The sequence below is a fragment of the Struthio camelus genome, chromosome W (genome assembly GCF_040807025.1).
Source record: "Struthio camelus isolate bStrCam1 chromosome W, bStrCam1.hap1, whole genome shotgun sequence".
NCBI classification, from domain to species: Eukaryota; Metazoa; Chordata; class Aves; order Struthioniformes; family Struthionidae; genus Struthio; species Struthio camelus.
The window spans coordinates 26,673,842-26,695,042 of NC_090981.1; the positions used below are offsets into that span (position 1 = coordinate 26,673,842).

The window sequence follows — 21,201 nt, forward strand, 5'->3', positions numbered from 1 at the left end:
TGACTGGGTTTGCCACGCTTCAACAAACCAGGCTTGTAAGTGAGAGAACAGCTTTAAGCATTAGACATGCAATTAGTATAGTATCACTGTAAAGATCCTTGGTGAGATGGACTGAGAGGCCTCTGAACCGATACTAGTCGTGGCCTCTCATGAAATAAAAGCGTTTCTTATGCAAAAGTCTGACCAAGACGCAGAAGTAGGTTTCCTGCTGCTCAGATAAAAAAATCACTTTGCCTCCTAAAAGGAAAGAACAATGATAGAGCTATTTTCAAGGCTGGATAGACAAAGTCTTCGTCTAAATTCAGTGTGGAACCTGCTTTGAGTGGGAGGTTCCCCAAGAGAGTCAGTCTCTTCTAATGTGAACGATTCTATGATTATTCCAATCTTGAATTCAGAATAAAAATATTTGGATTTGATATCCAGTGGTAGTTCTAAGGCTTCACTTCTTCAATAATTAAACAAATAGTTGCTGTGAAATCTGTCCCCCTCAGCTTCACTAGAATCAGTTTTAATGTACCAAGATTCAGTAGCCCACCATAGCAGGTTTTGTTAAGACTGAAAAGCAGTATTTCCAGAAACTGGATAATAGAACTATGGGTCATAGGCTTCAGAACTTACTTTTCTTAAATGTGAGTGACTACTGAAAAACAAGACCATCTGTCCCTTGGAAGTGGTGGGGAAGCGTCAAGCTAGAAACATTACGGGAGACTACTGGGAGCAAAATAGTACTCTATAGCTCCCTAGGGTATGTAAAAACACTTGACTTGGCACTAAAAGGGGTGCTGAGGTGCCAAAAGGCTGAGATGATTGGAGAGTTGCCTGCACTTGAAGGTTTACTGGCTTGCATAGAAGCTGACATGGTGTATTGTGGCTTGAAGGCATGAAGCCTGGCCAATAAGTCGTCCTTCCCCTTGTAGTCAACTGAAGCACTACTAACCTTTTTAGTGCGGCCTAGAAATTTTTGGCAGCGCAGTACACTGTTGGAGTGGAAGCCAAATAAACTATGTCCAAAGGAGAATCTTCCAACAGACTGGATTGCTCCTGAGATGTTTGTGGTTTAAACAAAGAACTCAAGACACTCTTCAAGATAACTTGCCTCTCAATAACAGATTACCCTTCATTTGGCAGAGTTTGAGATTAGGCTAGGGTTTGGGAAAGATCAAATGCACGGTCTCTGGAGAACTGTGTTTTGAGAACATGGCAAAAGAGAGACAATAGTCACTCTAATACGTTTGCCTCCAGAAACAAATGTGCGGCAGATCTTTGACGGTAGATGCAATGCTTCAGGGAAATAGATAGCACCAAGGAAATTAAGAGCCACTTCAAAGACAGCTAATTCTTAAGTATTGTGAACATGCTTCAGGTAAAGGTGTCTGCATGCTTATCTTCTCCTTTTATCAGGAATGCAAAACCAGAGGGAGCACCAAATGCTTGAACGCTTGAATGAGGGTCTTCTGTCCTTCTGAGGCAAAAGATTTGAAGACTGATACAGTGGGATACTCTAAATGTGTAGTCTCAGTCGTTTTGGACAGGAGAACATCCCAATCTTGCCAATAAAAAAAATGTAGAAAGATATCATTATCTTTTTCTTTGGCTTGCTGCTAGCAAACGGGGTGCTGGCACCAATAGTTTACCGCTTCTTAGCTAGGATGCACCTCTTGCAATAGTCCAGGCTGGCTTTAGGTCAGCCTTAAAGACGATTAATCCAAGGGATCTCTTGGAAGATTCAGAGTTGCATACATCCCAGCATATGGATCATCATTCACATGAAACCTGACATCCATAACAGCCTACTGATGACCAAGCTGCACTATATGTATCAAATCTTCTAAAATGACATGACTTTAACTGATGGGCTGCAAACCTAGCAAGTTACAGCTCAAAATTTCTAAAAACTGGCTGTAGACCCTAAGAGCAGAAAGTCTACAAAAGTACAATAGGAAGACAGATTACTATACTAGATGAAGAAAAATGATTCCTGAGTACTATAGAACTGAAAAGAGAGGAACCAAAAGACTATCAGACAACAAAATAACTGGGCAATAAAGGCAAAGAAAGCATGCAAATTCATTGATACCAGAAGAAAATGGCCTAACAAACATAATACTTGGCAAGTTTGGCAGAGATACAAGGGGTGATAAGGGGGGGGGGGGGTAAGGGAAAAAACAGGGGGAAGGGGAACCTCCTGCCTGTACTCTATTCTACTGCCATTTCCTGAAAGGACTTTGAAAGCATAGTCAACCCATCTCACACTGAGAACCCTGAACAGAGGGCCCCTTTTTTTTCCCCCCCCTCTCCCTAAAGACAGAAACCATTAGTTGAAAGTGTTTTAAAACTACTAGAGAATTGCATTGTTATTCCCAGTGAGACACTTTAATTAATGTTATTAAAATGCAAGCCAAGCGAGCCTTAGGGTAAATTAAGGAAGTAGAATTTTTAAGAGTATTGTGATTTCATTCTTATTGCATAAAGTTACAAAATTTGAACATACTGCCCTTAAAAGCTTAACATTAACTAAAAATGTACTTGTAATTTCAACATATTATGTTTTTAAAAGTTCAGTATGCATCTTACTTTTAACTGTGCTTGCAGTCATGCGACACGCTTTTTTCTTCATATCAAAACCATTTTTCTGTATAGATTTCTCCAGATTATTTTTATAAAACAAGTAATTCAGAAGTGCAGTGAAAACTACATAAAACTGTTAGATTTACTGGTTTTTGCTTTTCTAAGCAGAAGATTAAGTAGTATCTAAAATAAAACCAATAAAGTTTGAACATGTAGGAATGTTAATAATAATGTTTGAACATGATGAAAGGTGGCAGGGAGGGGAGGGAAATATTGTCCGGGTATTCACAGATCAAATATAACCCTAGCATTTAAAAATTATGAATAAAGTGAGCCCTGATGAACACAACTGATGCAAAAATATTAATTATGGGCTAAATACCCAACAGGGTCTAAAGCAGACAACTGACAGATTTCAAAAAGCATGTTTCTAGGAGAGACTTCTAAAAGGAAAGAAAATGCTTCTGTCCACTTCTAGACCGATTTACACACATAACTAAGTAACATAAGTAAGTTCAACCATTCTGCTTTATTTCCTGGAGCAGCCATAAAGAATTCTGTTTGCCTTATATATGCACCTTAAGTTCTCACAGAGAAAATGGGCAGAAGAAATACACTGCACACTAGCTAGCTTCTTAAAATTGTTTATTATTCCATCACTCCCTCTCCGAAATGCTAGCTTTTTGGTTTCAAAAATGGTACAGTAGATTCTTCTTGGTAATAAAAGCAAGATAAGAACACTGTCATTTCTGAATTTCCAATCTGAAAATTAACAGAAATATGCGGCCTCACTCCAACAATTACTCTGCTGAAAATACTGGCCATGCTAGAGAACTACATTAGAAACAATTGCTTGGTACTCAGCGCATACATTCATCAATTGGGATCCAATATCTTAACTACTATATTAAACAACATATACTTTTTCCAGTTAAAAAGTACTATACCCTGAAGTTGGAAACATTTCATTCAAAATAAAGAGCTCTTAAGAGTCAGAAAAGTAAAGAGAAGTAGAAATGAATACGTATCTCCTAGACATTTTTCCCATATGAAGTGAAATTTGACTTGTTTTAATGATAGCAAATGGTCACATCTCGGTGCATTTCTTGCAAGGGCAGCATCTATCTTAAATTCTTTGTTGAATCATTAATATTCTTTATACATTTGCACTTTCAAATTAATATTGTATTTTTATCCAAATCTAGGATTATGACATATGAAGTTCTGCCAATCATTTCAATAACTGACATCATTATTTCCAGCTGCATTTCAGTGTTGGAGAAAACTAGTTCTTCCAAGCTGTATTTGCAGAGTGCTTCAAGCTAGCTCAAGATTAGAATATCTGTGCAAAGAAAAGATGTACCTTGGCATCTCCATCAGGCAAGAAGAGATAAGCGCCGCTCTTATCCCGGTTACTTGTAGTTCCGTACCATGCAAACTCCACCTTCATTTGATGGTTTTTACCATCTTCTTTTGTATTTATTTTCTAAGGACAGAGAATCACATTTGACATGGCTCACTACACTTGGGTTTCCATGAACAAGAGCAAAAGTTCCTAAGAAAGTAAAAAGCAAGTGTTTCAAACTATAAGGCAACATACCTCCAGTAGTCCAGACATTCCAGAGAACCACAGTTTCATATAAGCGTTCTCTAAAATTATATTATCCACAGAATTCTGCATCTCTTTTATTGTGAAAATCCTGTCTGGCTTCACCTGCATATTATTCCTTCCACTCATATATATAGTATAATCAGCCAAATCTGTTTCTGAACTCTGAATCTCCAAAAGCTGGTAAACTCCAAGCCCCAAAGGTGGTAGATGTGCCAAGAAAGAGATCTGTTGGAAGTAAAGCAGCATCCTTTATTAAAAAATTGAAAATCATCAACTTGTTGCACCAGATTCATGCTCAATGTAACTCCTTTCGCTTCCACAATTATAGAACAGTTGAATTTCTCCCATTTCCCATAAACAAATGAGTACAAAATTATAAACAAAATTCCAAAATTAATAGCTGAAGCATGTGAAGAAAAATTAGCAAATAAAAAAAATCAATTTGATTAGAATCATGATCACTGTCATATTAATGCAGTAACAGTTTTCAGTCTTCTTAAAGAATGCTACCTGCAGCTAGCAGCTGTAAGCACACTTGCTATGCATGTGTAGCACGTGGGGAACACTGCAGACCACTTAAAAAAAAATCCACAAATTTAAACAGGAATACATAAGGAAATTGTCTCACTTTTAGTTTCTGCTTATTTAGAAGCTATAAAACAATTTTCACAGAAGAGTTAATACAGTAGGTAGATCTCCAAGGGAAAACTGCTTAGCATGGAGTTATAGATATGTAATTTTCTTTCTCTTTCTTCTACAGCCTCTGCAATTCCCACACAATGTTAATTATCAATAATTACCCCTTTGGAGGAAGGCTGAGAAACATTAACTGAATAACCTTTACAGGCATATGATCCTGAAACAAACTCAACTTGTCTCCCAAGTCAAAAAGAGTAAGACTAAGAGTGTAAGACCAGAAGAACAGAGATCTGTGCGGTATTTTTATAATGCTAAGAATTAAAAAATTAAAAAAACCCCACAGTTTCTGATGTGCGATAATTGGGGATAATCTTCTGTGATGAGGTATAATTCAAAAATTCTCAGAAACATTGTTTAGAATCAGAAATAAGAGGTGGAATCAAAGCCATCTGTTGAGCTTGAGTACAACCAGCCTCCCTATATGTAAAACAAAAATTCAGAAACTAACTGCTTAAGCCATCATATCTAAAGACTTAAGAAGTCTTCCAGCTGGAGCGCTTGAGCACATATAAACCGTGTGACTGTGCATACGGATAACCACTTGAAGGGAAAAATAGTTTTAGAACTGCAGTTTTAGGAAAAAAGACACATTCAACATTTCCTTCTCATGCAGCTATAAGTGACCCTTTCACTATAATACACCATATTATGGAAATTTAATAACTAATCACTTTAAGAAACTTTTTAAATTTATGCTAAATACATATGTTTCTTTTATTCTTAAAATGACTGAATTAGTGACATTATCTACAGAAGACTGAACTGCCAATATTTCATGTGTACTTTTCATTACAATATCATTTTGTTCTAATGTGAAGCTACAGTACCTCTCAAATAAAAATACTTTATTGCTTTTTACTTAAAGTAGCATACCTGATATGCTTCATGTGACACTGTATTTGCTCCATCCCAAACGGCACTAATCTGGACAGCAACAGGTTTTCCCAAAGGAGATAATAATTTAACTCTGGGTGAATTCACATTGACTGAAACCACTGAAAATCGCTCTTGTTCCATAGGATTATATATCAGAAGGTACCTGCAAAAATATATTTGCCAGATTATCTTTGTGAAATAAGCTTCTCCCTTCAGGTTTAATATTGTTGCACACAAATTAAACAAACAAAGCATTAAAACAATGTTAAAACAACAGGTACATACCACAACAAATAACTATGCAAAACATAACCAGAAACAATGGATACTTAACATCAATTCTTGGCAGGTCTTTTCTTATGCTGTTATTTTTCAGATGCTTCAGAGAAAAGGAATTTTGAAAATACCATACAAGAAAAACAAATCAACTTCACATCTTAACTACTAAAGAATTCCCTTTTATAGTTACAAGCACAATCAGATAGTCAGATTAATCTAAATGGGTTTTTCAGACTGAACTATTGGATTCTTATCCACAATTGTTTTCCCTCCATTTAAAGCATAATTTAGAAACAATGAAATAATGAATAAAACTTTGTGTACGTACATATATCTGATGTACGTTCTTTGAAGCAACTAGTTTCTCTCTGCTACAAGGGAAAGTCCAAAATTATTTAAGTGCAAAATTTTAATCAAGATTCCTTATGGCAACTGTCACATATACATTGAAATCTATTAGGCACATATGGAACAGCTAATTTTTATATCATCTTATGTCTACTTCCATTTTGGCACATTTAGATCGTTAGCCAACGGAAAGTCAAAGTCTTGAAACTGAAAAAAGCAACTTTATTAGCCTGTGAATTTTTTCTTATAATTTTGTTTATTTTTAAGTATAGAAAAAGGAAATTGTATCAAAACATTCGTGTCTCATACATCTCCGGGTCTCCTATTCTATTTCCTTTCTCCTTTCCATTTCCAAGGTCAAAGAACACACTACATACAACTGCTTCCTGAAGTTTCTTCATTTCATCCAAAAAACAAAATAAACAGTAACGCACCTTTTACAATGAAAAAAGTTCTTGCCAAAATTTCTAATGATCCCCTAAATTCACAGAAAAAACAATACTCTACCTTCAACCTCCTTGGCCTTCCCATTGTAAGACACAGTTTACTTCTTCATGAAATCCTGTCTTTTATCAGTTCCTACAACATCCTCGCATTACTTATCAATTCACTCCTTCAGCATTTCTTCTAGTAGATTTTCTTCATTCTCTGCCCAGTTTTCTACAGAGATGCCTCAGAGTTTTGTTAGTGGTTTCCTTTTTCCTTCCACATCTCAGCCTTCAAATTCAATTACCACCTTCATAGGTTAAGCTACTTCATCTAGAATTCTCTCTTTCTATCCAAACCAGAAATCTCATTCTGTCACTCAGGTCTTTATCTTGACCACCACCTGTAACTTGAACCTCTTTCCAGAATCTCACCCCCCAACTGTAAGTCTTCCAGACTGATGATTAGTTAGCCTGTCACCTGGGTACAACTCTATGGTCCCAAAAATCACCTATGTAGTTAAAAGCTTTGACCTTTTCTTTTCCCCCTTCCTCCAATAGCTCTAAATGTACAGAGGAGGGCTCCCTCTAAGCAAGTGTCAGAGCAGAGTGAGCTCTCCCGGTAACCTGTAATCTACCTTTAAGATGAAGTCCGGTTGGTAGTAGAGAAAGAAGTGCTGAGATTCTGCTTTGGACATAATGAAATTTTCAAGACTGAGAGGTAGTAGCAAAATGCTCGTAGTTAATAAGGAAGAGCAAATTAAACTTCTCCTGAGAGATACAACACAATTTCAGTGCAAAGTCAAGCTCGTAAATTAATGCATCACCCAACTATGAATGTGATACAAACACACCAAGGATAACATCTTTCCCATCTCTCCATTCAGTTGGAAAAAAAAAAAAAAAAAAAAACCACTCAGCTACCCTCCTTCCATCTTGCACTTTTTTTTTGGTGCAACATTCCTCTAATTTTAGCAAATGCAGTTTTGCTCTACTGATACCCAGAATCCTTATGAACACTGGCTAGGTCACCATTTTCCCATTATTCTTTCACTGGCTCCCTCTTCTCTTCCGCATCAAACTTGAGTTGCTTATCTTCAACTTCACAGTCCTTAACAGCCACCCTATTATCTCACAATCAGTAGGAAAGGTCAACTGCAACTTCTCAATAGGTGAATAAACTAAAATCAGAGGCTATGTTAGATTTGCCTAATAAGAATCTTAAGATTACCTACCACAGCTTGAATAAGCTTTCCATACAAGTTATTTTCCTCCTTTAAACCCCTTCTTTAAAGCTTCCTGGGCTGAACTATTGTTATGACTGCTACACATAACTTTTCTCCTTGTATATCTGTGTGCATCCAGCTGCAGTCAGTTATTTACTAGCGCAATTAAAAGCACTTTGGGAGGCTCTCTTTTTATCCAGTTTCACATTGAGGATTCCTAGACTACTAGACAATACAAATAGTTAATAGTATTCTAGATTAGCCTTCAAAATCTTTAACAACTTTTGCAAGAGTTTGTGAGAGCCTCCTCAGACTTATGAAAGTCATATCTACATTCTGTTTTACATTGTTATTTACATTCTAGTTTTTTTAATTCTTTTGATAGAACATTAATTTAATTGTTAATATTTTTATAATTGTTGTGGAATCAAAACCAAACTAAAACAATACTGTTCTTAGTCCAGACTTTAGTCTTATACTTTAGGAAGTATAAGACTAAAAACATAACAGTAGTGAAATATATATAAGAACTACTCATATACTTTGAAAAAAGAGAGGACTGTCAGATACAATATCGTCCTTTGAGAAGATCCAACACGAAAGGTCAGAATAAATCATCATTCTCATTCATGAATATAACATTACAAAAATATGTTTTGTTTATTCTTTCTATGCGGTAGAAATCCTCAATTCTTATGCCTCTGTGTGAAATATTAGGCTTATGGATACAGTTCTTTTCTAGTAATGATGCATGCCTTCATTAAAATTTAATTATCTGCGAAACAAAGAACATATTCACATAAAAATATTTCCAGGAACTTTGTTCAACTTCCTATTGATATTCACATGCTTCACAACTTCAATTAGTAGTGTGACAAATCTACCCATAACAAAAATCCTAGACCTTAAAAATTGGCATATTATCAATATACATCACCAGACTACTTCTCTTTGATATTAGAATAAAGCAAAGGTCCTGTTGTGTAGAGGTACATACGCTTTATACCTTCTTGAAACAATGTACTGTAAATTTATTATGCATGTGTATAGTAATATGGCAGTCAGATGAAGGTAGTGACGATAGGGCAGATTTCTGACAGTACAGACTTTGGAACTTGGGCTAGATGTCAATATTTTGTTTCCAAGTTTTACTTCAGTAGAATTGAAGTACTTATACTCAATAAGATGTAATTGTTATGCATATACAAAAGCATTGATTAATGCAATTAAATATTTTACTTCTGAAGTAGCAGTACTTCTGAAGTAGGAGTTACCTCTGAAGTACTCTTACCCTTAAATAACACCCCACTGTAACAAAAAAAAAAACAAAACCCACACTAAATTCATTATGAAACAAAAGGACTAGACTTCATTTAAGCTAAAACATTACAAAGAATGTCATCCACAAATGTGGAGTACAACCGCTTAATATACTGTGGTTACATCATACAGAGAAGCAATTTGACAATATTTAAGTGTTTTTTATTCCATAACATGAGGCAAAACTATGAATAACATTCCCTCTTTCAGAAGCAGCAAGTAGTTATTTTCCTTTCACTATTCAGATTACTTGTCTCTGGCAATAGCATAGCAAGAGTTATCAAAACTCAGGGAAAGGGGTGTGAAGAGAAAAATGTTGATGCCCACTAGTAAAATTCCAAAGCAAAGTTTTACTCAAAATATTTTACTTCAGAAATACCCATCTGGCTGAGCCTAAGCCATCATTTCATTTATTTGAGAGAAATAAACGAGAAACAGGTGCAGATCTGAGCTCTCAATGCTGAATGGGATGTAACTTGGATGCACAAACAGTTACAATTTCAGAAGAGCAAATCTAGCCACCTGCCTGTCAGATATTTTAAAAAGATAAACCTCGATTTTTTTTTGACCCCATACTTATTTGGATCTCTGAAACCCAGAACAAATATTTTTCTATTCATATAAACTTGATATCTTCTTTAAATAATCTAGCATACGGCATTTAAACTCATCTACTAAGCAGATACATTCAAGTGTAGGAGATGGAGTATTTTGACTAGTCTATCACGTAGTAAAAATTTAACTTGTTGTCTAACCTTTTTCAGCTAGAGCTAAAAAACAAAGTTATCACCTAATGTCCTTATTTAAAACACCTTCTTTAACAAGTTATCCAGAACACACATAAGAGTTTAGCTATAGTCACAAACAAAAAGTGAAAAAGTTGACCCAGACCCCTAACAGCTTTATCTTAGAATTCCAGAACACTATTGCAAATTGTTTCTTAAACTGTGAAGAGCTACAGTATTGCAGACTATTGTCCTCTTGCTTCCCTGATGTGCATATGTACATGCATACATATCAACATATATACACAAATTCACCAATAGCACCAGGCACAAGAGTACCTTATTCTTCTAAAGTTCATTCAATGCTGACTTTACAAGTGATGCCATCAAGTGATGTGAGAAATCAGAACTCACTACAAATAAACGTCAATGGATTACCAGTGACAAAGGATTATCCAGAACATCACCTCTCCCATACATGTGAACACAAAACAACCTAGGTCACCAAATTTCACTGCTCAGTGGAGGACCGTTCTTCAAGTCTGCTTTAAGGACCCCTTGATCCACTCCAGAATGTGATCTGGATTCTCTCTGGCAAACCTTCGCAAATAAGTTGAGTATTTCCCACAGTAACTCACAAGAACAATTTCTCCAAAGCACATACGCTCAATTTCAATGCAAAATTGCATAAACAACACCTTTGCTTGAAGCTGGCTAGTTTCCTTCTCTCTTCTGGAATAGAGGCTAAGTTACAAAACAGCGTTATAAAAAGAGAAACAAGGGGAACTACCTGAAGTACATCCACACCTGAAAAAAGTTACAAGCCAAGAAGCCAAACAATATATTACATCAGCAGTCTTGTACTGAAGGATGCAAAAGAACAAACAAAAGCAAATCTGCTGGCAAAGAGTAAGCTTCACTTAAACATCAAAAAGGAGAAGAAAGTGAAAGCAAGGGAAGATTGCAAACACATTAAAATGCTTGGAGCCTTAAAGAAAAGGAAATGAAGCATCTCTATATATGTCAAAACTTAAACGCATCAGAACTCGTGGGCGGAAACCAGACTACAATGAGAAAGGTATTCAAAGGTCTTGGGAATAAAAAAAGCATTTGAGGCATAAAATTTCAGAATTCTAAACAAAACTAAAGTTGCCTAAACAAAACTTATCTCAATTGAATGATAAAGCAATACAAACTCCAGATATTAAAAGAGGGACCAGGAGAGAATCAAAACTGGTCCTTATCTGAAGACGCACAAGAAAAATATCACTTTAAAAGATGTTAAGAAGAGTCACTTGGTAGTAAGATTATCTAGTTACTAAACAATGATGTGCACAAGGGGAAAAGGAATTACGAATTAGTATTTAAACTGCATATTGCACCATTTGGCACGGTAGCTGCCAAAACACCACAAAAAAAAATTTCTGTGATTTGTATAATATGTTGGAAGCCTAAGAAGTTGCACCTGACAGCTAGAATTCTAAAAAAAATTCCATGAATTGACATTACTGAGGCCTGGAATGGTCCATATCTTTTGGGATGGTCATGAAGGGAACAAACAGAACAAAGACCATCTACTTAAAATGGGTGTTTATTTCTATATTGCAAGAAGAGATTTCCATGAATCTTGTATAGAAACCCATGAGAGCATGGGCTTATTTTCCTCAATTTTTAATACAGAATAAAACCAAAACCAACTGGACCACAAAAATGACTCCTTTATTTAAAATACTCTCTCCTTGCATTAAAATGCCATTAAAAAAATACTTTCAATAAAAATCAAGTGTAACGCTTTTTTCTTCTTAAGGAAGAAAGATTTCTTTCTCTACTAATTTCTTTCTTTCTCTAACGCTTAGCAAAAACACTAGGAAAAAAAAAAGTTATGTTAGATTTGGTTGCCTAGTTCACAGAATCACAGAATGGTTGAGGTTGGAAGGAATCTCTGGAGATCATCTGGTCCAAATCCTCTTTTCAAGCAGGGTCAACTAGAGCAGGGTGCCCAGGACTGTGTCCAGTCAGGTTCTGAGTATCCCCAAAGATGGAGACTCTACAACCTCTGGACAACCTGTTCCGGTATCCTCACAGAAAAAAAAATATTTTTTCTTAAATTGAAACGCAGGAAGTTCTTTCTGAACTTGTGCCCATTCCCTCCTGTCCTGTTGCTGGGCACCACTATTTCATTAGCGGGGTTCTACTCAAAGCTCTCATGGTCTCTCATGTGAGCGTTACAGCCTCCTTAGTCAAAAGCCTAACTGAAGTGATGTTTTAACCAGAGATTCCCTCACCCTTTTTCTCCACACCTGGACAAGTTTGCATACATTACTGCTATGCATTACTAAAGCTGGGAAGAGTCTATGAATAATTGTTCTGAAAATAAATGGCATAATAGCAAAGGGGAGGGGAATCAGTTTATCATCTAAAATTATCCGGTCATGATGCTCCTTTGGTTATTAAAAATTAAACATTCTGTAATCCCTTAATCCAAGAAGTCTGCTCTTAATATTCCTTCAGAAATTAATCACCAGCTAACTGTGAAAGCTCATGATCATGATGCCTTTTTGACAGATTAATGTTTTCTCTACAACTCTTATATCAGTTTATGAGCTTTAAAAAAATTAAATGTTTTTCAAAATTTCAAGACACCTTTCAGTCCTACCCAAAATTTATTTAACAAGAAAGTTAGGAAACGGAGAAAAGCTTCAGAGGAAATCAAAGTCTTATGCATGAAAATCATATATCCAATCCAGTTTAAGTTATTCAAACCTGATTCATGCTTTGTTTCAAAGAAAATTTGACTTTGCGGGTATTATTTAAAGCAATCCTCATTCCTCCTTCTTCCACGAGTAATTATTTCTGAAATGCAAAAAGCCCTCCTGATTCCATCCAAATCGTACTTTTCTTCTAATACATACAGAATAGAATATTGTTCAAAATACTGTGAAGTCTAAGCTTCTGTTTTATCTTAAATGCCATTTGGCTCAAAATTGTCCTTTAATAGTGCCAGATTCTATGAGAAAAATGAGGAAACAAAAAATAGATTAATTTATTGGTAAATTTTGAGTTAAAAACTTTATAAGCCTCTGAGGTATCATTGAATGCATTCGTGCAGACTTATGCTTGGGTCAAATAATCATATTCAGAAAGGAAACAAAACAAATAAAATCCATACGCCCCAGAAAATCCCAGTACCAGAGCACCCTCAAGGAAAAAAAAAATTTCAATTTCAAACTATACCAACCAATTTGGAAAGTTTTGACTTTTAAGATTCAGGATATTTTGTATGTTTCTATATATATTTATGCATAAATAAACAGACACTACATACGCCATAAAAAGGTGTAGGATCCCTGAATTTTCCAATTTTAGGAAATATCTTGACTTGTACATTCTTATAGAGAACTGATATGCTAGTACCCATCTCACTAGAATTCTTGCTCTATTCAACTCTTCACACGTTTTCAGAAACCTACCTATACTACCAGTTTTTTAATGCATCACTTTACAAACTTTTAACACATTAAAAAGTTGCAACATCTATCACTCAGGTAGTTTTTTCATGTAAAAAGATACAGAAACACTCACCCTTCAACAGAGGAAATATTTGCAAAATGTCAAAATAAAATCTGTCAGAGGAAAAAAACCCTATTTTTCCTAAACATGAAATTCTTTTTTTCTGTATGACAAACTGGAAGAAATCACTTTTCTGATGCATTAAAGATAGGACTTGCAGGTAAAGTTGTTCTCTTATTAGGGCAATTAGTCATTACACAAAAAAATGGGTAAGTTTTCAGATCATTGAAAGGTCTCAGATGCCTCAAAACAGTCCACTTTTTTCAATTTGCCAGTTGGTTTACTAAAACACACCGCGTACAAAACAGATTGGCCTAAAAATATAGGCCATTATGGCTACATTAAAATATATTGATTTACTATGACCCTCAAAGACCATTTTGAAGAGGCAAAAGCCAAATCTAGACATCAATTACCATAAAAACAATGCACAGAAAGGTTGCTCTAGTTCGACCCCATAACCAGAAATAGCACTTTCGAAAGCGATGCTTTCACTGTTCCTGAAAACTTCCAAAATTGCAGTTCAAGCACCCATTTTTGCCACTGTACAATTTTTGTTATTTAACGTCAAAAAATATTTCTTCCCACTTCTTTTTCCTTTTCTCCACTTCAAATTAAAACAACTGATTCTCCTCATAACAAAACCGTATGCATTTGAAGACTTGTGCTCCCCATCACCAGTCTTCTCAAACTAAAGAGATGTTAATCTTTCAACTTCTCTTCTTTGAGTGGTTTCCTCTTAAACCTTTCTATTTCTTCATCTTTCTTGAAGTCTGCTTTCCAAAACTAGATCCCATATTTTTGCTGAAGCCTTTACCACTAAAAAAATAAGGCAGACTATTCTACCTGCATTTTACATAGAACATTTCTGTTTAATTCATCCAAAATTAAAGTTGCCTCTTTGGCACCATGCAAAGATGGCTCTCTGAATTTGTGATCTTCCGTAATGTCTAGTCTTTTCCTGATTCACTAGTTGGTTCATTCCAACATTACTTTTCCATGTGTTTGTAACGCTTCCATTTGCTTGTTGCATTTCATTTTTTGACAGGGAAATATTAGCTCCAGTTTACTAAAATAGTTTTCAATTCTAATCCTGTACTGCAGACTGCTTGTTCCCAGTGTGACCTCAATTTTCATATTCTACTTTTTCCATATATTCTATGTGTATTCTACTCCATTCGCAAATGATTGCTATAGTAGGAAGCAATTAAACCATTTGTGATTTTATGATCTGATCAAAAAAATTCCTTACTTGTTTTTGGCTTCACTTTTGGGGGGGGGAGGGGGGGAGGCAAGGGGGGAGGGAACACTCTACCGTCCCTCAGATGAACACTCTACCGTCCCTCAGACGAACACCAAAGGACACAGGCTGAATAACATGCACTATCCAACATTCAGCAATGAACATTTAAGTAATAACTAATTAACAAATAAATCTATCAATTACCTGAGTCAAGTTAACATCAGCCAAAATTAGTTTACAACATACTGACCTGAAATTGAATAACACTGTGGAATTACAACACATGCTGTAAAGAGAAAGTCTTTCTTTTTGCTTTCCTATTTTAATGAAAGGGGAACGGATCTCCTTTAACATTCCTTTTGGGGTTAGTTTTGGAGAGGGTGGGAGGAGGAGAAGGGGTAGTGAAACTCTTGAAATACACATTTTGGGCAACAGCATCTGGATAACACTACAGAGATTTGGAGGGAGACCATACTGAATACTTTGATAAACAGCTGAAGCAACCTTATGTTAAGTAATTCATCAAAAGAACACATGCATTTACATTTTTGTGTTCAGACTCATGTGTTTATATGCTAAGAAACTTAAATTCTCGATTGTTAGTTAAACGCAGCAAGCCATACCATAATGTCTAACAGATGTCTATGTTGGGCTAGAGAAGGAACACAGCAATATCAAGATCTATTAAGTTTAATAATGCCTTATGTTAGGATTATGTCAGCTAAAAAAAACTATGCTGTTCTCTCTTTCATAAGACCTATATTGAGATGTTCAACATTTTAAACAACACAATTAGCTTAACTTAAAGATTATTTAAACTCTTTCTTAAATGAAGTTTCACAAAATGCTGTATCAAGTTAAGCTCAAAGCACCAAATGACAAACTATACTGAAAGTGTGCTCTCAATTGGATCTACATATCTAATTATATCAAAATATTTAGTTGTAACAACAGCTAGAGATTTAATATACATCTCCTTTGAGATACCAGTAGGTGCTGAAACTACTAGCATTCACAATTATTCAATCCTAGACATTTAATTAAATGGGAAAGTCCTTTGTGAGGAATACCTCCCATTTAAAGAGCTACAGCCTTAGACATACTGTCAGATATAAACATATGATTTGGGGCAGGGGGAATATGGATGGTTTGATAAAAATTCAAGTTAAGCAGATGGTCTTCCTCTACACATCCAGGCAAAAAGCAAGTTTTTACCAAAAGGAGATTCTTATACCTTCTCAAGGGGCTTTGACTGTAATGGTTCACAGAATCACAGAATCGTTTAGGTTGGAAGGGACCTCTGGAGATCATCTAGTCCAACCTCCCTGCTCAAGCAGGGTCCTCTAGAGCATATTGCCCAGGATCACATCCAGACGGGTTTTGAATATCTCCAGCGAAGGAGGCTCCACCACCCCTCTGGGCAACCTGTTCCAATGCTCTGTCACCCTCACAGTGAAGAAGTTTTTTCTCAGGTTCAGATGGAACTTCCTGTGGTTCAGTTTCTGCCCATTGCCTCTTGTCCTGTTGCTGGGCACCACGGAGAAGAGGCTGGCCTCATCCTCTTGACACTCCCCCTTCAGATACTTGTACACGTTGATCAGATCCCCTCTCAATCTTCTTCTCCAGGCTGAACAGGCCCAGCTCTTGCAGTCTTTCTTCATAGGAGAGGTGCTCCAGCCCTCTAATCATCTTGGTAGCCCTCCGCTGGACTCTCTCCAGGAGTGCCATGTCTCTCTTGTACTGGGGAGCCCAGAACTGGACACAGGACTCCAGGTGAGGCCTCACCAGGGCTGAGAAGAGGGGCAGGATCACCTCCCTCCACCTGCTGGCAACACTCTGCCTAATGCACCCCAGCATACCATGGGCCTTCTTGGCCACAAGGGCACACTGCTGGCTCATGTTTAACTTGTTGTCCACCAGCACTCCCAGGTCCTTCTCTGCAGAGCTGCTTGCCAGCAGGTCAACCCCCAGCCTGCACTGGTGCAGGGGGTTATTGCTCCCCAGGGGCAGGAACTTGCACTTGCCTTTGTTGAACTTCATGAGGTTCCTCTCCGCCCACCTCTCCAGCCTGTCCAGGTCCCTCTGAATGGCAGCACAGTCTTCTGGTGTGTCAGCCTCTCCCCCCAGTTTAGTATCATCAGCAAACTTGCTAAGGGTGCACTCTGTCCCTTCCTCCAGGTCATTGATGAATATATTGAACAAGACTGGGCCCAGGACTGACCCCTGGGGGACACCACTAGCCACAGGCCTCCAACTTGACTCTGCGCCATTCACCACAACCCTCTGAGCTCGGCCATCCAGCCAGTTCTCAAGCCACCTCACCGTCCACTCATCTAGCCCACACTTCCTGAGTTTACCTAGGAGGACGTGATGGGAGACAGTGTCAAAAGCCTTGCTGAAGTCCAGAAAGACAACATCCACTGCTCTGCCCTCATCTACCCAGCCAGTCATTCTGTCATAGAAGGCTATCAGATTGGTCAAGCATGATTTCCCTTTGGTGAATCCATGCTGACTACTCCTGATCACCTTCTTGTCCTCCACATGCTTAGTGATGACCTCCAGGATGAGCTGTTCCATCACCTTTCCCGGGATGGAGGTGAGGCTGACAGGCCTGTAGTTTCCTGGCTCCTCCTTCTTGCCCTTTTTGAAGACTGGCGTGACATTGGCTTTCTTCCAGTCCTCAAGCACCTCTCCTGATCTCCAGGACCTTTCAAAGATGATGGAGAGAGGCCTAGCGATAACATCTGCCAGCTCCCTCAGCACTCGTGGGTGCATCCCATCGGGGCCCATGGATTTGTGGATGTCAAGTTTGGACAAAAGATCTCTAACCCGATCCTCCTCAACCAAGGGAGAGTCTTCCTTTCTCCAGCCTTCCTCTCTTGTCTCCAAGGTCTGGAATTCCTCAGGACTGGCCTTAGCAGTGAAGACTGAAGCAAAGAAGGCATTCAATAACTCTGCCTTCTCTGTATCCTTTGTCACCAGGGCACCCGCCCCTTTCAGCAGCGGGCCCACGTTTTCCCTAGTCTTCCTTTTGCTATTGATGTATTTGAAGAAGGCCTTCTTGTTGTCCTTGACATCCCTTGCCAGATTTAATTCCAACTGGGCCTTAGCCTTCCTTGTCGCATCCCTGCACGCTCTGACAACGTCCCTGTATTCCTCCCAAGTGGCCTGTCCCCTTTTCCACATTCTGTACACTTCCTTCTTCTGCTGGAGTTTGGCCAGGAGTTCCTTGCTCATCCATGCAGGTCTCCTGCCCGCTTTGCTCGACTTCTTCCTCAGAGGGATGCACTGATCCTGAGCCTGGAGGAAGTGACGCTTGAATATTAACCAGCTCTCTTGGACCCCTCTTCCTTCTAGGGCCCTACCCCATGAGATTCCCCTAAGTAGGTCCCTGAAGAGGCCAAAGTCAGCTCTCCTGAAGTCCAGCGTTGCAATCCTACTCATTGCCCTGCTCCCTCCTCGCAGGATCCTGAACTCCACCATCTCATGGTCACTGCAGCCAAGGCTGCCCCCAACCTTCACATCTCCAACTAGACCTTCTTTGTTCGTTAGTACAAGGTCTAGCATTGCACCTCTCCTCGTTGGCGTCTCCACCACCTGGGTCAAGAAATTATCATCAATGCTCTGCAGGAACCTCTTTGACTGTTTGTGCCTAGCTGTGCTGTCTTCCCAACAGATGTCAGGGTGCTTGAAGTCTCCCATGAGAACCAGGGCCTGTGATCGTGAGGCTACTTCCAGCTGTCTGTAGAAGGCCTCATCGATGACTTCCTCCTGATCAGGTGGCCTGTAGTAAACCCCCACAACAGTGTCACCCATGTTACCCTGCCCTTTAATCCTTACCCATAGGCTCTCAACTTGCTCTTCATCCACCCCGAGGCAGAGCTCCGCACATTCTAGTTGCTCCCTCACATAAAGAGCAACTCCACCACCTCGCCTTCCTGGCCTGTCTTTCCTAAAAAGCACATAGCCATCCCTGACAGCATCCCAGTCATGTGAACTATCCCACCATGTCTCTGTCACTGCAATGAGATCATGGCCCTGCGACCGCACACAGATCTCTAACTCTTCCTGCTTATTCCCCATGCTGCGTGCATTGGTATACAGGCATTTGAGAGAGCCAGTCAAGCACGCAGGCTTCCCAGAAGAGGTGCAAGAGGATCCTCCATAGCCATGTTGCATGCTGTCTCCCCTGGTTGTATGCACCCGCTGGAGGCATCCTGACTTGAACGGTGTTTTACTGACTCCCCTGCCACTATACCACTCCCCTTCCCCCATCTTGCCTAGTTTAAAGCCCTCCTTACCAGGCTGGCCAATCTGTTGGCAAAGACGCGCGTGCCCCGCTTGGTAAGGTGGATCCCGTCTCTCCCCATCAGCTGTTGATCTTCAAACAGGGTCCCATGGTCATAGAAACCAAAGCCCTGTTGCCAACACCAGCGGCGCAGCCAGCTGTTAACTTGGAAAATTCGTCTACTCCTCCTCCTGTCCTTTCCCCTCACAGGCAAGATTGAGGAGAAAACCACCTGGGCTCCCAGACCCTTCACCACCATTCCCAGAGCTCTGAAGTCCCGTTTGATGGTTTCCAGTTTGCCTTTCGTGTCATTAGCACCCACATGGAAGATCAGCAGAGGGTAGTAGTCTGATGCATGGACAAGCCTTGGTAGTCTTTCCACGACATCTCTTATTCGAGCCCCTGGCAGGCAGCAAACCTCTCTGGACAAGAGATCAGGTCGGCAGATAGGTGCCTCTGTCCCCTGCAGCAGGGAGTCACCCACAACAATCACTCGCCGTTTCTTCCGGGGGTTCCTGCACGGCACAGGGTCTGCCAGGCCAGTTGCCTCCCTTGGAGCCATGCCCAGCTCCTCCTCGGCTTGGAGGGCGCTAAACTTGTTCTTCAAGGGTAAGTCTTGAGGAGGAGCAAGAGCCTTTCTCCTTCTGCGAGAGGTCACCAGCTTCCAGCCCTCTTCAACAGTGTTATGATGCACCTTTACACACGGTGCTGAGCCCTCTGACACCTCCGCTGCAGTGGGGGCAGGGGACTCCCGGAGCTGAACAATCTCCGAGAACACCCTGTCAATCTCCCGCTCATCCTCTCGGATGCTACGCAGCCTACTAACCTCCTCCTGTAACTCCTTTATCTGGTGACGCAATTGGTCAACCACAGCACACCTCACACAGGAGAGCTGTCTGTCAGCCCAGGTTCTAGGGAAATTGGTTCTAGGGAAACTATTTAGCTTACTTAACTGGTAAGCTAAATGATGTAAATATGGTCCTCTGCATTACATGCAGCTAAGTTTCTGGTAAATTTATGAATCAGACCAGATACTAGCTACCAATACTGTCACAGATGTAAGAAAAAAGGAATTTACAGTTTGGCAACAACTCTTGTAACCTAATTAAATTGTTCTTTATATAGTAGAATGTTAATCTTCCATGCATATAACCAAATATAAACACAGATTAACATTTTGTATCTCCACATAAACAAGACTGCTTTTCCAATTTACGAAAAAAGTCCTGCAGAGGAATTAGTTGAAATCTAATATCAAATTGAAATCTCAAGCAAAAAAATAGATATTTGTGTTGCTTTCATAAGGTATAAAATAAGAGGTAGAAATAGAATCTGTTACACACAAATCAGTTTCTTCATTATAAAAATCAAATCTGTGATATCAAGAAATAAAAAAGGGAAACTATCAATAAACTAATGGTATCATAAGAACTCAGTGGGGATTCAACCAACGCAAAAATGAAATTATGCTACATTCACAATAGTACTTAAAGAGGAGGCTAAATGCTTAATTTAGAAATAGACTCATAATGTTAAAATTATTCATTCTTTCTAAAAGCAGTAATGACTGACAATTTCGATTAACATGCAAGTAATTAAAAACGATAATTTCATGATAAAGAAAATATTTCATTATCCTCACTTGACATTTCAGAATTCTGCATCACTCCAGCAATGTCCTTCCTAATGAGAGACCTAAAGTCAAACCTCTTTACATCTGTTAATAAAGGTAAGGGAACTCACGCATGCTTATCAGTTCTCTCCTCCAACTGTCCAGATATATCTTTATTATATAACCATAGCTCATGCAAAAGTAAAAGGCAGAAAATTAGGTAGGCTATATGCATGTAATTCATCCCTCCACTCTCACAGGAAATAGGATCTTTGTGTGGCTTCCTCAAAAACAAACCATGTAACACCCTCAAGAAAACAGCATTCACAAACACAGACAACAGCACAGCAAGAACTATAAATTTTGAGAACACAGAAAACCAACATCAACCTAAGACAAGACTTTTAAAA

General features: G+C 38.8%; 1 protein-coding gene across 2 annotated transcripts in view; it reads right to left on the minus strand.

Moving 5' to 3' along the window:
* LOC138064096 (alpha-mannosidase 2-like) overlaps positions 1–21,201 on the minus strand; it is a 126,219-nt gene that overhangs the window by 33,746 nt on the left and 71,272 nt on the right. For both annotated transcript variants that reach the window (XM_068925059.1, XM_068925060.1), the window contains exons 13-15: positions 5,753–5,918; positions 4,169–4,405; positions 3,932–4,054 (exon numbers count right to left, since the gene is read on the minus strand). In XM_068925059.1, coding sequence (XP_068781160.1) covers positions 3,932–4,054; positions 4,169–4,405; positions 5,753–5,918 — 526 coding nt within the window. The remainder of the gene's footprint in view (positions 1–3,931; positions 4,055–4,168; positions 4,406–5,752; positions 5,919–21,201) is intronic.